The following is a 15,948-nucleotide window of genomic DNA, read 5'->3' as shown; positions in this document are numbered from 1 at the left end:
ATAAGGTATGAATAATGACTATTTTGTATCCGTTACCCTATAGGATAATTACAAAATCTAAATATATATTCAATTCAATTTTCAAACCGTTTAAATATATATATTCGTGTTTTTGAATTTTCTTCCTTTATAAAAAACAATTTAGTTGGAATTGATTGCACATTTTTTTTATTTTTTATTAGAAATGTAATTACATATGTGTGAAATGAGTGAAATAAATGAGTTTTTGATGTTTAATTTGTAAAATATAATAAAACTAATTATTATATTAGTATTATCCGTTATTCACCCGCTATTGTTTCGTTACTGATAATATTAACGGGTAAGGGTAGGGTAGGATAAGGTTAATTTTTAATGGGTATGAGTAGGGTATGGATAGAGTTAATTTTAATGAGTACGTGTGAAAATGCCTCCACACAACCCGTACCGTACCCATTGACACCCCTATCCAAAAGTGTATCATCTCTAAGAAAATAGTTTTCATTAATAAACAAAAAAAGTGAACCTAACGTTTTTCATCACTTCAAATTCGCATTCATTATCACTCAGTTATATTCTTCGAGTTTTCTTTTTTTTTTTGAAACGACATAAGATGACAGCATCACTGACTCCATCAAACAGTTATTTCTCAACATATATTGCTAAGCAATCATTGATCACACACTTTTTTTCACAAATATATTGTCTTAAGTGAATTTCATTGCGGAAAATATTTTCTAAACAAAAGCTAGTCACTGGTAAAATCAATGCCAACTTTATTAGAAGAAAAACCTAAGGATGTGCTATGTGCTTGATGGTTTGTCATAACACTAGCTAGTTCGCTTAACCCATTCAATTTTGGAAGCAATCATTTGCCACTTGAACAAGAGTAATCGCATTTTCAATGTCTTAATCGTTCATTTGTAGTGCTAAAGAAAGCTTATTTGTTATCCCCAATACATTTTTCATCAAGTGGAAGAGGAAGACAAGTTTCCCTTGTTATGAGAATTTTTTTATTCATCGTGGCCTCGAAAAGATAATCTTGGATGGAGTAATAATCTCGTAGCAGCGATTGACACCTACATTTGTAAACAATAGCCATGTTCAGAGGCAGGCCCACTCTAAGATTAGGAGGCAGTCGCCCCCCCTCCCTCCCAAAGTTTTTTTTGTCCTTTTTTGAATTTCTGATTTGCAATTCATATTTAATATAGGGTTCAAATTAAAATAAATTTCTTGAATTATAATTAGTAATTAGAATTATAAGTTAAAGCATAATAAATTATAAGTCAGAGCATTGGAAAGTATAAGTTAAAACATATTATTTTATTGAGTACACAGTTAATGAGTTTAAACCCAATTTTGTTGTTTTTTTGTCCCTTGACGAAACTTATGTATCGACCCCTAGCCATGTTTCGATTGCTTAGCTTAATTAGTAAGCAAGGTCTAAATTGATAATTTATGATTTGCTAGATCATCACTTCTTCATTGCTTGGTTATTAAAGCTATTGGGTCCACCAATATATCTTTTCTATTTCAATTTAAATTCCTTAATAATGAAAGTATCACTACATTGTTTGCTCTCATTAAACAAATAACAATACAAATTATATGCTTCTCTATTGTGTTCATTGTATTCTAGCCAACTTGCAAACTCTCTGAACCAACTTGGATTGAACTTGCACATCAAACCACTCATTTTGACTTGTTTAAAATTTAGAGCTTTTGGTTGAAATGACTTTTCTGTATATAGACAAATTAATTTCAATTCGCTTTCACGATTAGAATGCAGATACATTTTTATGTCCTTGTTTCAAAAATTTCTCCATTTGCTTTCTATAATCAAGAAAAAGATGTGTCAGGGGATTGAAAGTTTTGATTCTGTTATTTAATTCTAAATTGAAACTTTATGGTATATTAGTAATTATTTATGCGTATAACACTATCAGGATTTGGTACATACATTTACTCTGTGTAAGCTGCTCCAATTAGACAAAATAATGTTCAAGTTTACTATGCGTATAACACTATCAGGTATTAAGCATCAAGTTTTTATTAATGAACAGGTTAATAGCTAAAAGTTTCTGATACAAGGAATTAAGTCTATAATTAATTTTGCTGCCGCCTTTAGCAAAGACAAAACCAAAGAACCTCATTTGACAAAATAATGTTCTCAAGTCAATATGTTATTGTAGTAGATTGACCCAAATTTAAAAGGCAAAATAAATTAGTCCACAAAATTGTTTCAAAGTGAGGGAATCGAGTAAGTCGAGTTTATCAATTATTTCGAGAAGTTTAAGGACGAACATCAGTAAGGAAAAAAAAACATGCAAGAATTATGAATAGAAATTATCCTAATTAAATCATTGTTAACTGTTAAGGATTTGTTTGGGGATAGTTATGTATTTAGAGGTAGCATACACAAGGTTGCAGAGCCTCTTCAACCCTACTTGTATTAGAAAAAACACTGTATCCGGAACTTAGGATTCGTTCGAGTTCGATTCAAAGTCGCTCAATGCGATTCAAACCCAAACCATCGTCACGCTCACAAGTCACAACTCATCTGAGTTCCCGATTCCGTCAAGAGGGCTTTTGCAAACCCCTTGTCCCTCCCTTCCCAGTTCCCACCCAAAACCCTCGAAAGTCACAATGAGCTACGCTGCTTTTAAGATGCAGCACGGCCCCACCGGGATCGAGAACTGCGCCGCGGGTTTCCTCACCCCCGCCTCCTCTTTTTCTGGTACGGACGGCGCCGCCGGGAGCCTCTTGCCGAATCTCATTGTCACCGCTGGCAATGTGCTGGATATTTATGCGGTTAGGACACTGGAGGAGAAAGGAGGGGGAGAGAAGGGTTTCATGGATGGGATCAGTGGAGCTCAGCTCGAAGTCGCTTGTCACTACATGTATACAAGTTTTTAACTTTTAGGTTTTGAAATTGTTTTGTTTTCAAGGGTTCTCTAGCTCTAGCATTAAACCAGAGCTTAAATTAGGTTCAAAGCACTCAATTCTGTCAAATAAAAAGAAAGAACAAAGAGAGAATTCAGTAACAAAATCGCTTAATGGCTGGTACTGAACATTGAATTGCCACTGTTTTTATTCTCGGAAAAGTAGCTCTATCCACTGTTGTTTTTGTTATACGTTTAGAATAGAATTAGACTCGCGGAAGACTGGAAGTGATTGGCTGCCTGACTCTTTATTTTTTATTTTTTTCAGGCTTCATGGAAATGTTGAGTCTATAGCAGTACTATCTGATGGATCTGAGAAACGCACTAGCAAAAGAAGAGACTCTGTCATCTTAGCATTTCGAGATGCAAAAATATGTGTACTCGAGTTTGATGAGTCAACACATAGATTGCAAACAAGGTAGCACGCTCAGATTTTCTTTTTGCAAATTGAGTTAGTGCAGTAGTCATTGGCTAGTCTGACATATCAACCTGGATTGGTGCTTCTTTTTGGTCCTATGTTGAATCACCAAAAAATAAAAAAGTTAAAAGCAAGTAAACATGAGCAATATCTCTTTTAATCTACTCTTTATGGTCATGTTTGGTTGTGGAGTAAAGTTAAACCGGATTAAATTTCTTACTTCAAGCTAAACCGGAGTAAGTTAACCATGTTTGGTGGAGTAAGCTAAACTACCTCTCTAGGTGGTGTAAGTTACTCCGGTTTAGCTCAAATCTTACTCCATCTTAAACCGCTTAAGTTACTCCTTGTTTGGCTCCTTAAGCGTGGAGTAAGGGGTTTACTCCACCTCTTACTCCACAACCAAACATGGCCTATAACTTTATTTATTTATACCCCCCTCAATGAAGATAGTTTACCTCTTTTTGTGTAGTTCAATGCACTGTTTTGAGGGTCCTGACTGGCAGTACCTGAAAAGGGGAAGGGAGTCATTTCCCAGGGGCCCCATTGTCAAAACAGACCCACAAGGTAGGTGTGCAGGAGTTCTTATATACGGGCTCCAGATGGTTATGCTTAAATCTGCTCAGGTGCAGCATTTTCCTCTTTGCCTCTTTCCAAATTGCTTTTCTAAGTTTCAAGTATCTAATTTGAAGAAAATGCTTTTGGATTAGGCTGGTCATGGTTTGGTTGGAGATGAAGGGAAGCAAAATGCGGGCGGAAGTTCTTCTGTCCGAGTGGAGTCCTCGTATATTATTAGTTTGCGTGAATTGGAAATCAATCATGTGAAAGATTTCATCTTTGTACATGGTATGCTAATTTCACCTCCCTGTCTATATCTCTTTCAAATTTGACAATTTTGTTGGATCTTGACAAAAAGCCTGATTCTCCAGTTGTTTCATTTTATAGCAATTTTGATATACCTTCTTGTCTAATAGGTTATATCGAACCGGTTTTGGTGGTACTGCATGAAAAGGAACCCACTTGGGCTGGTCGTTTACCTTGGAAGCACAATACATGCATGCTCTCAGCACTTAGCATCAGCACCACATTGAAGCAGCATCCCGTAATATGGTCTGCCAGTGTGAGTTCCTTTACCTGAGAAACCTCTTTAATGCCCTTTTCTTTTTTAGGCCTAAGATTAGAAATTGAACTTCAATTACAGCCAATTGTGTCATTACATGCTAGTTAATAATTACCTTAATGCCTTACCCGAGAAACCTCTTTAATGCCCTTTTCATTTTTAGGCCTAAGATTAGAAACTGAACTTCAATTACAGCCAATTGTGTCATTACATGCTAGTTAATAATTACCTTAATGCGAATCAACTACATTGAAAAATGTATTACTTCACTTAACTGTAATGATTCTTCCAGAATTTACCACATGACGCATACAAGCTTCTTGCTGTGCCTGCACCTCTTGGCGGTGTTCTTGTTATGTGCGCAAATGCTATCTACTATCATAGCCAGGTATTTTCTTCATGATTAAGACTATTGTCCATCTTTCTTGTTTATTAGGTACCTTTTTTTGGTTAGTCAATATGTTGTGTTCTTTTGCAGTCTACATCGTGCTCCCTTGCCCTCAACAGTTTCTCATCTCAGCCTGATGGCAGGTTTGTCATTCTTTCGAATATCCTTCACATATCTTAAATGTTTGTACATCTTTTGACTGGAACTTCTCGAGATTTCAAAATTATGTTTTGTATGAATTCTAATTGTTATGCAATCCTTCAGCTTAGAAATGCCCAAGTCGAACTTCTCGGTTGAGCTGGATGCTGCTAATGCTACATGGCTATCAAATGACATTGCATTGTTTTCAGTCAAAACTGGAGAGTTACTATTGGTAACGTTGGTCAATAATGGGAGGCATGACTCTTTTCTTTTTTTTAGGCCACGTTCGGTCCTATTTAACTGCTAATCTTTACTAAATGCTTGTATTATGTATGGCTAGGAATCCTTTTGATCTTGTTGAGTTTCTTTTGCTTTTGCTTACAGGGGTGTGCAGAGACTTGATCTCACGAAAGCAAATTCATCAGTTTTGACCTCGGTTTGTTCTTACCTATGCTGTTCTATTTATAAACTACATTATGGGGATAAAAAACACTAAATTATTTTATAAGCATAATTACATGTTTTTGTGGTTGATCAAAGATTTATTCTCAAGGTGTACACCCATGCAGGGCACCCTTTTATTTTTCAGGTTATACTGACTAGTGGGTCCTGTAATCAACAAAACTAGCAAGCTAGAAATATTTTCGGGGTTCAGTACTGGTACAATATTGGTAAATTATTGGTTGAGTCCAATATATAGACATATAAGGTAGCCAATTCTGTACTTCCATCCATGACAGTATGAGTTTAGTTTATCAAGGTTCAGTTTATGATGAGCAATTTTGCATCTCAACTGGTATTGGATAGGATGACTTACAAGATCACATCGGTGTGAGCCCTAATGGGCACAAAGTATAAAATTCTGACTTGTTAGACCCTTCATTTATTTGGATAGTAGTCCAGCTTAACATAAAGGAATTTAAAGGATCAATGAATAAAGAAGAAAAATGACCTTTTGTGATTTACAATCTCGACAGACTTGATATTTACAATTAGTTCAAATTTTTTTTTTTTTTTTTTTTCTTTGTTTTCATTTTTTCAGGGGATGACAACTTTAGGAAACTCATTCTTCTTCCTTGCTAGCCGTTTAGGAGATAGCATTCTTGTGCAATACTGCTCTGGGGCATCTAACTCTACCATGCAGATAGATGAAGTGAATACTTCTTATCTATTATTTGTCTCCACTTCTCCAGCAATGGCCATATAAAATCTAATTATGGAATTTTGCAAACAAAACAGGCTGGTAATATGGATGTAGAAACTCCCTTGGCAAAGAGACTGAGAAGGATGCCATCTGACCCTCTGTTGGATGTCAGTAGTGGAGAGGAGCTCTCTTTATTCACGACAACTCAAAACAGCTCTGATTCATCCCAGGTCTGTACTTCATACAGCATTTTACTAATAATAACAGTCTCACTTGCTGAGACATTTATAAATTTTGAGAAGTTTCAGATACCGCCTTTATCAAAATCTAGTATAAGTATGTAAGTTTTCAATATTATCAAAAGATATCTGGCCCTGCTTTTAGTGAAAAGGTTCTATTTTTATTGCTTTTATTTAACTTGTCAACTTTTAATTTACACTAACAGCGTATGAGGTTCAATTGGAAACACGACTAATGAGTGGCGGTTTTCCATGCAGAAATCCTTCTCCTTTGTTGTTAGAGATTCCTTGATCAATATTGGTCCAATCAAGGATTTCTTATATGGCTTAAGGATGAATGCAGACCTTGATGCTGCTGGACTTGCTAAACAGAGCAATTATGAGTTGGTTAGTGGCCCAATTCTCTATTTTTTGGGCTCTAAAGGTTCAATTTCCATGTCTTTTTCTATGCGTGAAATCTAATTAGCTGCTTTATCCATGGCTGAGCTAGCTTCTTCATATTGGCATTCTATTATAAATAGCCAACCATTGCCATTGCCATTTCCTTCTTTTTCTTTATCTTGTATACTCAATTAGGAATTTGATTTTTCGGAGTATCTGTTTCAGGTGTGTTGTTCGGGCCATGGAAAGAATGGGGCTCTTTCTGTTCTCCAACAATCAATTCGTCCAGAATTAATTACTGAGGTCTTTTGTCTGATTTCTATTTGATCATTCTGTAGCTGCTATTCATAATATTTTTCTTAATGAACCAGCTTATTAGTGATCGACCTAATTTTCAAGGATATACTGGTAGTTCTTTTGAAAACATGTTGCATCTATTTTTTTTTACACATAGGTGGAGCTAACAGGTTGTAAAGGTATTTGGACAGTGTATCATAAGAACCAACAACGCAGCCATTCGACTGATGCCTCCAGAACAATTTCTGAGGATGAAGAATACCATTCATATCTAATAATAAGCTTAGAGAACCGAACAATGGTAATTTAGCAGTTATTCCTTCAGAGTTTGATTTTGTCAAATTTTCAGTGTAAACAAATTAAAAGCAAAAGCAACATCTTCTATATTTCATTTGCTTTTGTTAGTAATCCGTTGTATGTGGATTCAGGTTCTGGAGACAGCAGATGATCTGGGGGAAGTTACTGAGACTGTTGATTATTTTGTACATGGGTGTACAATTGCTGCTGGTAACTTATTTGGAAGGTGAACCTTACTATTAAAATTGTATCATTCTCCTAAAATGTTATTCTGGGGTTTTCATATCATGCAAATTTTCTACTGCCCTTTCTACAAAAAGAAATGAGATGTTAAAGTTGTGGATGAGTTTTAGACTATTGGGTCTCTCTCCAGTACCATCCCATACCCAGACTGGTACTGTTGTTACTTTCCATGACAAACCTGTTTCTGAAATTAAACATCCAAATGCCTTTGTCTGTGCAGGCGAAGGGTTGTACAGATTTTTGCCTGTGGGGCCCGCATACTTGACGGCTCATATATGACTCAGGAGCTTATTTTCAATCAACACAATTCTGATCTGGTACCAAGTTCTGAACCACCTGTTGCTGCATTTGTCTCCATTGCTGACCCATATGTTTTGCTCAGGATGACTGATGGAGCAATTCATCTTCTTGTTGGAGGTACTTGGAACATTCAGTACTAATTTTTTCAAGGATTTGTACAAGTGTCTCAGTTTCTTCCTATTTCTTAAAGAAAACACCTTTGATCTTCGTACAATTTCTTGAAGAAAACACCCAAGATTGGGATAGAACATTATAGACTGACAATTATTCATCTGATTGGGAGGTCATGTTGAGTTAACAAGTATTCTTCTTAAAATGGACAACTTTGCCAGCACCTTAGTTCTTTGCACAAATCATTCCTAATTTCCAGCTTTTTTTTTTTTTCTAAAAGACAAACAATTGTAGATGATGTATGGAAGATACAGCTAAGAATTATTGAGCAAAAATGAGTTTGAAAACTAGAAAGAGATGATTCTCAATTTACATGCTTATTATTTTGATTGTATAGTATGCTGAATACGTTGGGTAATAATCTTTAGGTGATAGTGTCAAGTTACTTTAAGGGATTTTTGTTATATTATTTTGCAAACACTACAAAATCATGGGTGTTGAGAAAAATGGCTGTATAATTTTTTTCAGCTTTTACAAAAGAAAGAAAAAAGGATTTTTTGTTGAACTATTGTTCTACGTTAGGAGTCAAGCATGTTCTGTTATTCTAGCTAACAAGACGGTAATTATCCTAATATGAACCATTGTGATCTAAAATGGATGGTCCAAACTCCAGATTGGACACAAGTTTGTCGTAGGGGGTATTTAATCTGACTGGTTCATAAATAAATGATCTGAACTTTCTAAGCTAAAAGTGATGGTCCATATCGAGATAGCAGTATCCTGCTTTTTAGGATATACAGCTGCATATGTGCTCCTGCAATAAACATACTACGAGCATAATATATGTTTTCTTTTATTTCAGACCCCTCCAATAATACAGTTTCGTTGACCACACCTCCTGTTTTTTCAATCAATTCTTCTGACCCAATATCTGCATGTGCACTATACCATGATAAGGGGCCTCACCCATGGCTCCGTACCACAAGCACTGATGCTTGGCTCTCTACCGGCATGACTGAACCTATAGATTCGACCGACTTATCAACCAACAGTGGCGATGTGTACTGCATAGTCACTTATGAGAGTGGCAAGCTTGAAATATTTGACGTTCCAGGTTTCAAATCAGTTTACTCAGTCGAAAATTTTATTTCCGGGAAGACCCATCTGTCTGACACGTGTAAAAGTAATATTGTTAAAGAAGAAACAGGACATGGATTGAAGGTAGTTGAAGTTGCAATGCATAGATGGCCGGGTCGTTATAGCCGGCCATACCTTTTTGGAGTACTAAATGATGGTACACTACTGTCTTACCGCACATACTTTTACGAGGTAACCGACAATGCAAGAGGAGATATGACTACTGATGCAACTGGTGATGTCAACACAATAGGACATGGTATCCGGCTCAGGAACTTGAGGTTTGTGAGGGTCCAGGTTGACAGTGGTATAAGGGAAGAGGAGACCAGTGACATTGTACATAGGCCAAGAATTACTGTATTTAATAATGTGGGAGGGTATCAGGGGCTTTTCCTTAATGGTTCAAGGCCAGCATGGATTATGGCATGTAGAGAGCGGCTTCGGATGCACCCACAGGTTTTCTTTCCCTTACGTTGTTTCCTGCTAAATTTGTTTGTTACTGCTTATTTCTAGTTAGCTTCATCATGTTAATATTTGAATCTGTTGCAGTTTTGTGATGGTGCAGTTGTTGCTTTTACTATTCTCCACAATGTGAATTGCAACCACGGATTTATCTGTGTGACATCTCAGGTACACTAATTATGAAAATTATTGTAAATTCTGTAACTAAGATTTAAATGTGTACTTTTATCATGCACCTCAATATCTCTTTTTGGTTTTCCTCGTGCGTGCTCTGCATGATAAGAAAATTCAACCAATTCCACCCTTATAAAATGCTAATGCTCTATAAAAAGGTCAAGTGCGACGCTCTTGAAATATAATTAAACTAAAGTTCTCGATGGATCTTTGGTTCTTCCTTTTTTGATATATTGATAATAATATTTGGAACTTTTTTTTTTTTTGTAGGGTTTCTTGAAGATCTGTCAGTTGCCTGCTGCATTTAACTATGATAACTATTGGCCAGTTCAGAAGGTAAAGTCTGCTGCTTTAATTAGGACACATGCATATAGTTTTGTTAAACTTCATATTTTGATTATTGAACCATATAATTTTGCATGAACCCCCTGCAATTCAGCAATGTGGCTACTTTTAAGCGTAGCTGTTGTAGCTGTGACAGTATTGGTAGTCTTCCTAATAAACTGGAGCTAATAGGTTATATACATAGCCATCGAGGTGAGTAAATAGACTCAAATAATCCCTACAACACCACAACTGTAGTATAGGCCTCTGTTATGATTTAGGATGAGCTGACGGAATCAAAACTGTACTAAACAAAATTATCATGTTTATTACCCAACACTATCATAGTAAGATGGTTTTCAATTGAAATGCTGATAATCCAAGGTTGACAATGCAAGAGGCCTTGCAAATGAGGGTGCTTCTGTCTTTTAACTCTTTATACCTGCTGTTTGATTTGTTCTAAACAAAATTTTGCAGATTCCTTTGCATGGAACTCCACATCAGGTCGCATACCATGCTGAAAGGAATCTTTACCCAACCATTGTATCTGTTCCAGTAAGCACTAGTGTCTTTTTTTGTGGAGCATGTAATGTGTCTTACTTTATTTTCATGGCACGGTAACACATTATTGTATGACTTATCGACTACTCCCAGCCCTCTCATGGTAATGGAGCACTCAAAAAAGGTGAAAATAACGAAAGAGAAAGAGATAACCCAACAGAGTTAAATAATGCAAAGGAACTTCATCTAGAAAAAAGAACTCCAAAAATTATACAATGATATACTAGAGCCATTTTACATGTCACTTCATCTGACTGTTAGTCTATATTGGACATTGGTAGGTAATTCGGCAGCTGAGTCAGCTATTGTCTTCCATGGCTGACCAGGAGATGGGTCAACAAATGGATATGACCGTGAATCCAGACGACATGCAAAAGACGTATACTATTGAAGAATTTGAGGTCCGAGTACTTGAGTCAGAGAAAGCTGGTGGTAGGTGGGAAACAAAGGCCACCATACCTATGCAGAACTTCGAGCATGCTTTAACTGTCCGCACTGTCACCTTACATGTAAGTTGTACTAAATTTAGAAATATGAGAAAGCCCCTAAATTATATCTTCGCTGCAAAGGATCTCCTACTTTTTTTAAAATTTCTAAAAGCTCGGACTTGTGAGGAAATTTTTAAAAATGGCCCCTGCTGTTATTTATCCTGTTCAACAGAGCTACCACAGAGCTACCAGCTCATAATCCTTGAATATTCTTACCTTAAAAATTTAACATCCCTAATAACTTTATACAAGATAAAGCTGCTTCCTTCTTGCTTGTCATATTTTGATGATTTTGAAATTTTCATGGTCAAGTCCTTGTTCAAATCTTATCTAGGTTTAGTTGTTAGGTCAGTTAATTAATGAGCCAAAAATGAGTCCAAATTTGAATATGTTTGTCCAGATTTATGTTCTGAAAACGATTGATTTAGCTGTAATGTCTATTTGTTTCTATAAGTTTGTTTTGATTTATTTTGTTTACTTCTGATTTTGATAGGCAGTTTCTAGTTGCAAGTTTTGTCATCTTTTTTTAGGAGTCAAATACTATATGCAATTGAATGAATCAGAATGAATTGATTCTGAGTGTTTTTCTTTGGGGTAATTTTCTTTTCTTCTCTTTGTCATCTCTTTGATCTTTGATATCTTTCTCCCTACCCATTTTCTTTCTCTTGCCAAGCTTTAGCCCTAGCCATCCTTGATCAATTGTTATATTTTCCTGTTAATCCGAGAATTGAAGGCACTAAGACAGTCAATGTGCTAAAGTAAAATTATTACAAATTAGATATGCACATCTAAAATAACAGGAGGTATGCAGATCTTTTGTATTTTCTTTAAAATTATACCATATTAAAAATTCTCAAACCAAATAATTTCATTCTGGATTTGACACCAAAGGAATGGAGATGAGAGCTTGTGGTTGATGTTTAAAGGGCATTAATGATATTTCTAACTTCTGGTTTTGTACAACTCAATCATAATTGAAGTTACTGGCTGGGGACATCTTTTTGCTTTCATAAAGAATAGAGTCTTTGCAATTTCTGTCTTACAAGTTCTTGTCATTATTAAAGCATAGTGGGGGATCTTTGCAAATTGCTCTTTTTGTAGGAGACTCTTGGTGTTAAGGCATAACTAATGCTTATTGAAAAGAAACACCAATGATATACAATCTTTTTCACCATTCTCAGAATACAACAACAAAGGAGAATGAAACCCTAATGGCTGTGGGAACTGCTTATGTTCAAGGGGAGGACGTGCCTGGCCGAGGGAGAGTGCTCCTTTTCTCATTTGCTAGCAGCTCTGAACCATCCCAGAATGTGGTATGTAAAAATAATAATAACTACAAAAATCCCCTAAGAGATGATATTTTTTTATTTAGCATTTTTGTTGTTCTGCGTAGTTGAATCTAAATTTCTTTTACTTCATTTAATACTTTAGGTATCAGAGATATTTTCAAGGGAGCTTAAGGGTGCAGTTTCAGCTGTAGCATCTCTTCAAGGGCATTTACTGATAGCATCTGGTCCAAAAATTACTCTAAACAAATGGACAGGATCAGAGCTCATGGGTGTTGCCTTTTACGATGCGCCTCTTCATGTTGTTAGCCTCAATATTGTGAGTTTTTTTTTTTTTTTTTCTTCCCTTTCTCTAGCTGTTCTCCAGCTATAATCAACCAAGTATCCATAACTGAGATATCTATCTGAAAGTACCTATCTGGTCGAACAATTTCTTATATGATGTTATTGGGAGCCAGTGGGGCTCCTGAATTCATAGCTCTTGTATTCCAGAAGAAAGGTCTTAATTTTTGGGGAATGCCTCATAATGTATGTGCTAGGGCAAGCTTTGTTTCTTTTTATAGATTGCTTTTTATTTTCATCAACTAAGATGTATTTGCTTTTTTTTATCTTCATATTATTGAGCGACTAATTTTATTGAAGTTGTTATTATTAGGAATTGTGTGTTATACAAGTACTTCTGGCCACTCATTAAACTTTATGTTCTATTAGGTAAAGAACTTTGTCTTGTTTGGAGACATACATAAGAGCATATTCTTCCTCAATTGGAAAGAACAAGGAGCCCAGTTGAGCATGCTGGCTAAAGATTTTGGGTCTCTTGATTGTTATGCCACTGAGTTCTTGATCGACGGGAGTACTCTCAGCCTAGTTGTATCAGATGCCCAGAAAAATATCCAGGTCATTTTGGCAGTTTTTCAAAACTAATGCCTTCAGTAGATTCTTTTTTATGTTAGTAGGTGCTTGATATTGTTATTAGCTTTTTTGAAACTGAAAGCACATTTTTATATATAAATATAAAAAAAACTTCTGCAGTGTGTTTTTTTATACTAAAATGTAACTTTTGCAACTTACCATGCACTTACATGTCATGGTGCCTTCATGCTGGCTTTGTTAATCCTTCTTTCTTCATAGAATAATGTAAACTCTGCAGTCTATTGACCAATCTGTCAAATAATTTTGCTTACAAATAAGTCCTCTCCGTCTATTGGTGTAGATCTTCTACTATGCACCGAAGACGATGGAAAGCTGGAAAGGCCAGAAGCTCCTTTCACGAGCTGAGTTCCATGCTGGTGTTCACATCACAAAGTTCCTGCGCCTACAAATGCTTGCTGGAGCAGGGCCCACAGCTGAGAAGACCAATCGGTTTGCACTCTTGTTCAGCACCTTGGATGGTAGCCTGGGTTGTGTGGCCCCACTTGATGAGTTCACCTTCAAGCGACTCCAGTTGTTGCAGAAAAAGTTGGTCGATGTGGTCCCACATGTATGTGGCTTGAACCCAAGGGCTTTCAGGCAGTTCCGTTCTGATGGGAGGGTCCACCGTCCTGGACCAGATAGTCTGCTAGACTTTGAGCTCCTTTCACAGTAAGTCTTATTATTTGTCGTTGCAACATCTGAGTTCGCTTTTTAATGGTATATGGGTTTGTGTTTGCTTTGGTCTTGCATACTATAGTTGATGTCCATAATTTATCAAGAGAATTGCATTGATTTGTACCATTGCTCCTTTTACCAGTCTAGTCCAGTATTTGCTAGCAAGTATCGGCACTGAGCAGTATTGGTTGAATTAATATTATATGGTTTTGAAATAGATTACCTGGAGTTTGATTTTCTTGCTGTTCTGTGCATGACAATGCCTTTTTATTATTTTTTTTCTTTCTTATTTGCAGTTATGAGATGCTGTCCCTGGAGGAGCAGATAGAAGTTGCAGTGCAGATTAAATCTACGAGATCCCAAATTCTTTCCAACCTGAGTGATCTTACTGTTGGCACAAGTTTCCTTTGAAGGTTCTTCTGGTGAAGTTCTTTCTGACCAAAGTGCACTAAAGGGACTAGACAAAGACACCCACTGTGTAGACCTATCTGCAATAAGAACCGATGGTTTCTTGTTTCTATTGAAGGCCCATATATCACTCATATCTAACATTAGCAATAACCCTTGTTAGGAAACAACATATCAAAATGGATACAAATTTATCCCCTCCAAGCCATCCAACACATTCTTTTTATCAATCTCAAGTCTGCATACTTGTCTTATGGCCGGAAAAACAAAATGACATTCTTTCTGCTAAAAATGAAGTGTTCAAGTTATTGAAAAAGAGAAATATATAGAGAAGAATTTCTGTTAGGTAGTCTCTTTGTATTATGCTAGAAAGGTTCTCCTTTTCTTTTTTTTTAAAGCTTTGTAGAAGCTGCAAAGTCATGAAAGGAGCTCGAACTCTCGACCTTTGGGTAATTGTGCTACTGCCCCATCTCGCATCATGCTAGAAAGGTTCAGGTGAGTAATTCTTTGTTGCCAAAAAAAAAATGATTGTTTAGATTATTGGTGCAACTGAGCTAAAATCGAACTTGGTGTATTATGATGAGCTAGAATATGCTTGAGGTGTAAGATATCGTGATTATGGTTGATTTAATGAGTCTGTAATTTGTAACGTAGAAATTAGCCAATGTAGACATTTTCGAATTTTCAGATTAAGTTAAATGTGCTTTGATTATATGCAGTGTGATAGATAGGTTGATGTTGCCTTGACCACACGTGATGTAATCAAAAGAGATCTTTCACTGTTAGTTATTCTTTTAATACTTTAAATTAGTTTATAGAAAAATTAAAATAAAAAGATGCTAAAAATTAAAAACTACTGCAAAATAAATTAAATTAAAGAAATGATTTTGAAAAAATTGGTCACCTTACATGACTGGATTAATTTGTCAAAAGGAAAGTACGTCACGTGTGACACGTGGGTCATGTCATGTGACAGACACACATGATGTGACATGTCGTCACACGACACATTGGTCATGTCATGTGGTAGACACGTGATGTGACGTGCTGAAACGGAATCAATAACAACTTGACTAATTTCGTTCCCTAATTGTTGTACAGTCTAACGGATGCCAAAAGTTGTTTCAAAATCCTAGCTTTGATAGTATATGTGCGCATATTTAAAGTGCATAGCGCACGAAAAAAAATCTATACTTCTTTTGACTATAATGTTCATTACATGTGCATGAATTCAAATGCACGTGTATTTAGTCTCGAATACACGCTTTAAGTGTCTAGACGCTCATCAAGAGTAGAAATATTTCTGTGAACTTCCGGTTTTAACAACAACGTACACATATATTGTTAAACTAAACACTTACTAAAACTTGGCTACACTTTTAACAATTTTGGAAAGATTGATCTGATTTGTCATTTTTGAAAAGATGGTAGAACTTGTTTTGTCTGAAACACATTAAAGAATAAGTTGGAGTAAAATATCGAGGGTCAAATACAATTAATAATCTTATCTTTCTTGAATTCCAT

General features: G+C 36.0%; 1 protein-coding gene across 2 annotated transcripts; it reads left to right on the top strand.

Annotated features, from left to right (window-relative positions):
* Window positions 1-2,565: 2,565 nt before the first annotated feature.
* CPSF160 (cleavage and polyadenylation specificity factor 160) lies at window positions 2,566-15,136 on the top strand. 2 transcript variants are annotated; one of them, XM_078310337.1, is made up of 26 exons: window positions 2,566-2,879; window positions 3,190-3,339; window positions 3,809-3,962; window positions 4,047-4,182; window positions 4,311-4,456; window positions 4,749-4,844; window positions 4,935-4,987; window positions 5,109-5,240; window positions 5,370-5,421; window positions 6,028-6,138; window positions 6,225-6,359; window positions 6,627-6,755; window positions 6,975-7,052; window positions 7,204-7,347; window positions 7,475-7,569; window positions 7,807-8,003; window positions 8,860-9,590; window positions 9,684-9,764; window positions 10,041-10,106; window positions 10,572-10,649; window positions 10,937-11,164; window positions 12,325-12,456; window positions 12,575-12,748; window positions 13,141-13,326; window positions 13,643-14,010; window positions 14,313-15,136. In XM_078310337.1, the coding sequence occupies exons 1-26, from the start codon at window positions 2,626-2,628 to the stop codon at window positions 14,425-14,427; spliced, it is 4,221 nt and encodes a 1,406-aa protein (XP_078166463.1). In that variant the 5' UTR covers window positions 2,566-2,625; the 3' UTR covers window positions 14,428-15,136. The 2 variants fall into 2 exon arrangements, with proteins under 2 accessions (XP_078166463.1, XP_078166464.1); XM_078310338.1 differs by lacking the exon at window positions 10,572-10,649.
* The last annotated feature ends 812 nt before the right edge of the window (window positions 15,137-15,948 follow it).

The sequence above is a fragment of the Carex rostrata genome, chromosome 11 (assembly GCF_964058835.1).
Source record: "Carex rostrata chromosome 11, lpCarRost1.2, whole genome shotgun sequence".
Classification (NCBI taxonomy): Eukaryota; Viridiplantae; Streptophyta; class Magnoliopsida; order Poales; family Cyperaceae; genus Carex; species Carex rostrata.
This window is presented reverse-complemented; position numbering and strand designations above follow the sequence as displayed.

Excerpts from the sequence above, each read along its gene's own strand:
- CPSF160 (XM_078310337.1), top strand. The coding sequence starts at position 2,626 with ATGAGCTACGCTGCTTTTAAGATGCAGCACGGCCCCACCGGGATCGAG. Across the intron at positions 4,988-5,108 it reads TCATCTCAGCCTGATGGCAG|CTTAGAAATGCCCAAGTCGA; the intron begins GTTTGTCATTCT and ends GCAATCCTTCAG. Across the intron at positions 7,053-7,203 it reads GTCCAGAATTAATTACTGAG|GTGGAGCTAACAGGTTGTAA; the intron begins GTCTTTTGTCTG and ends TTTTACACATAG.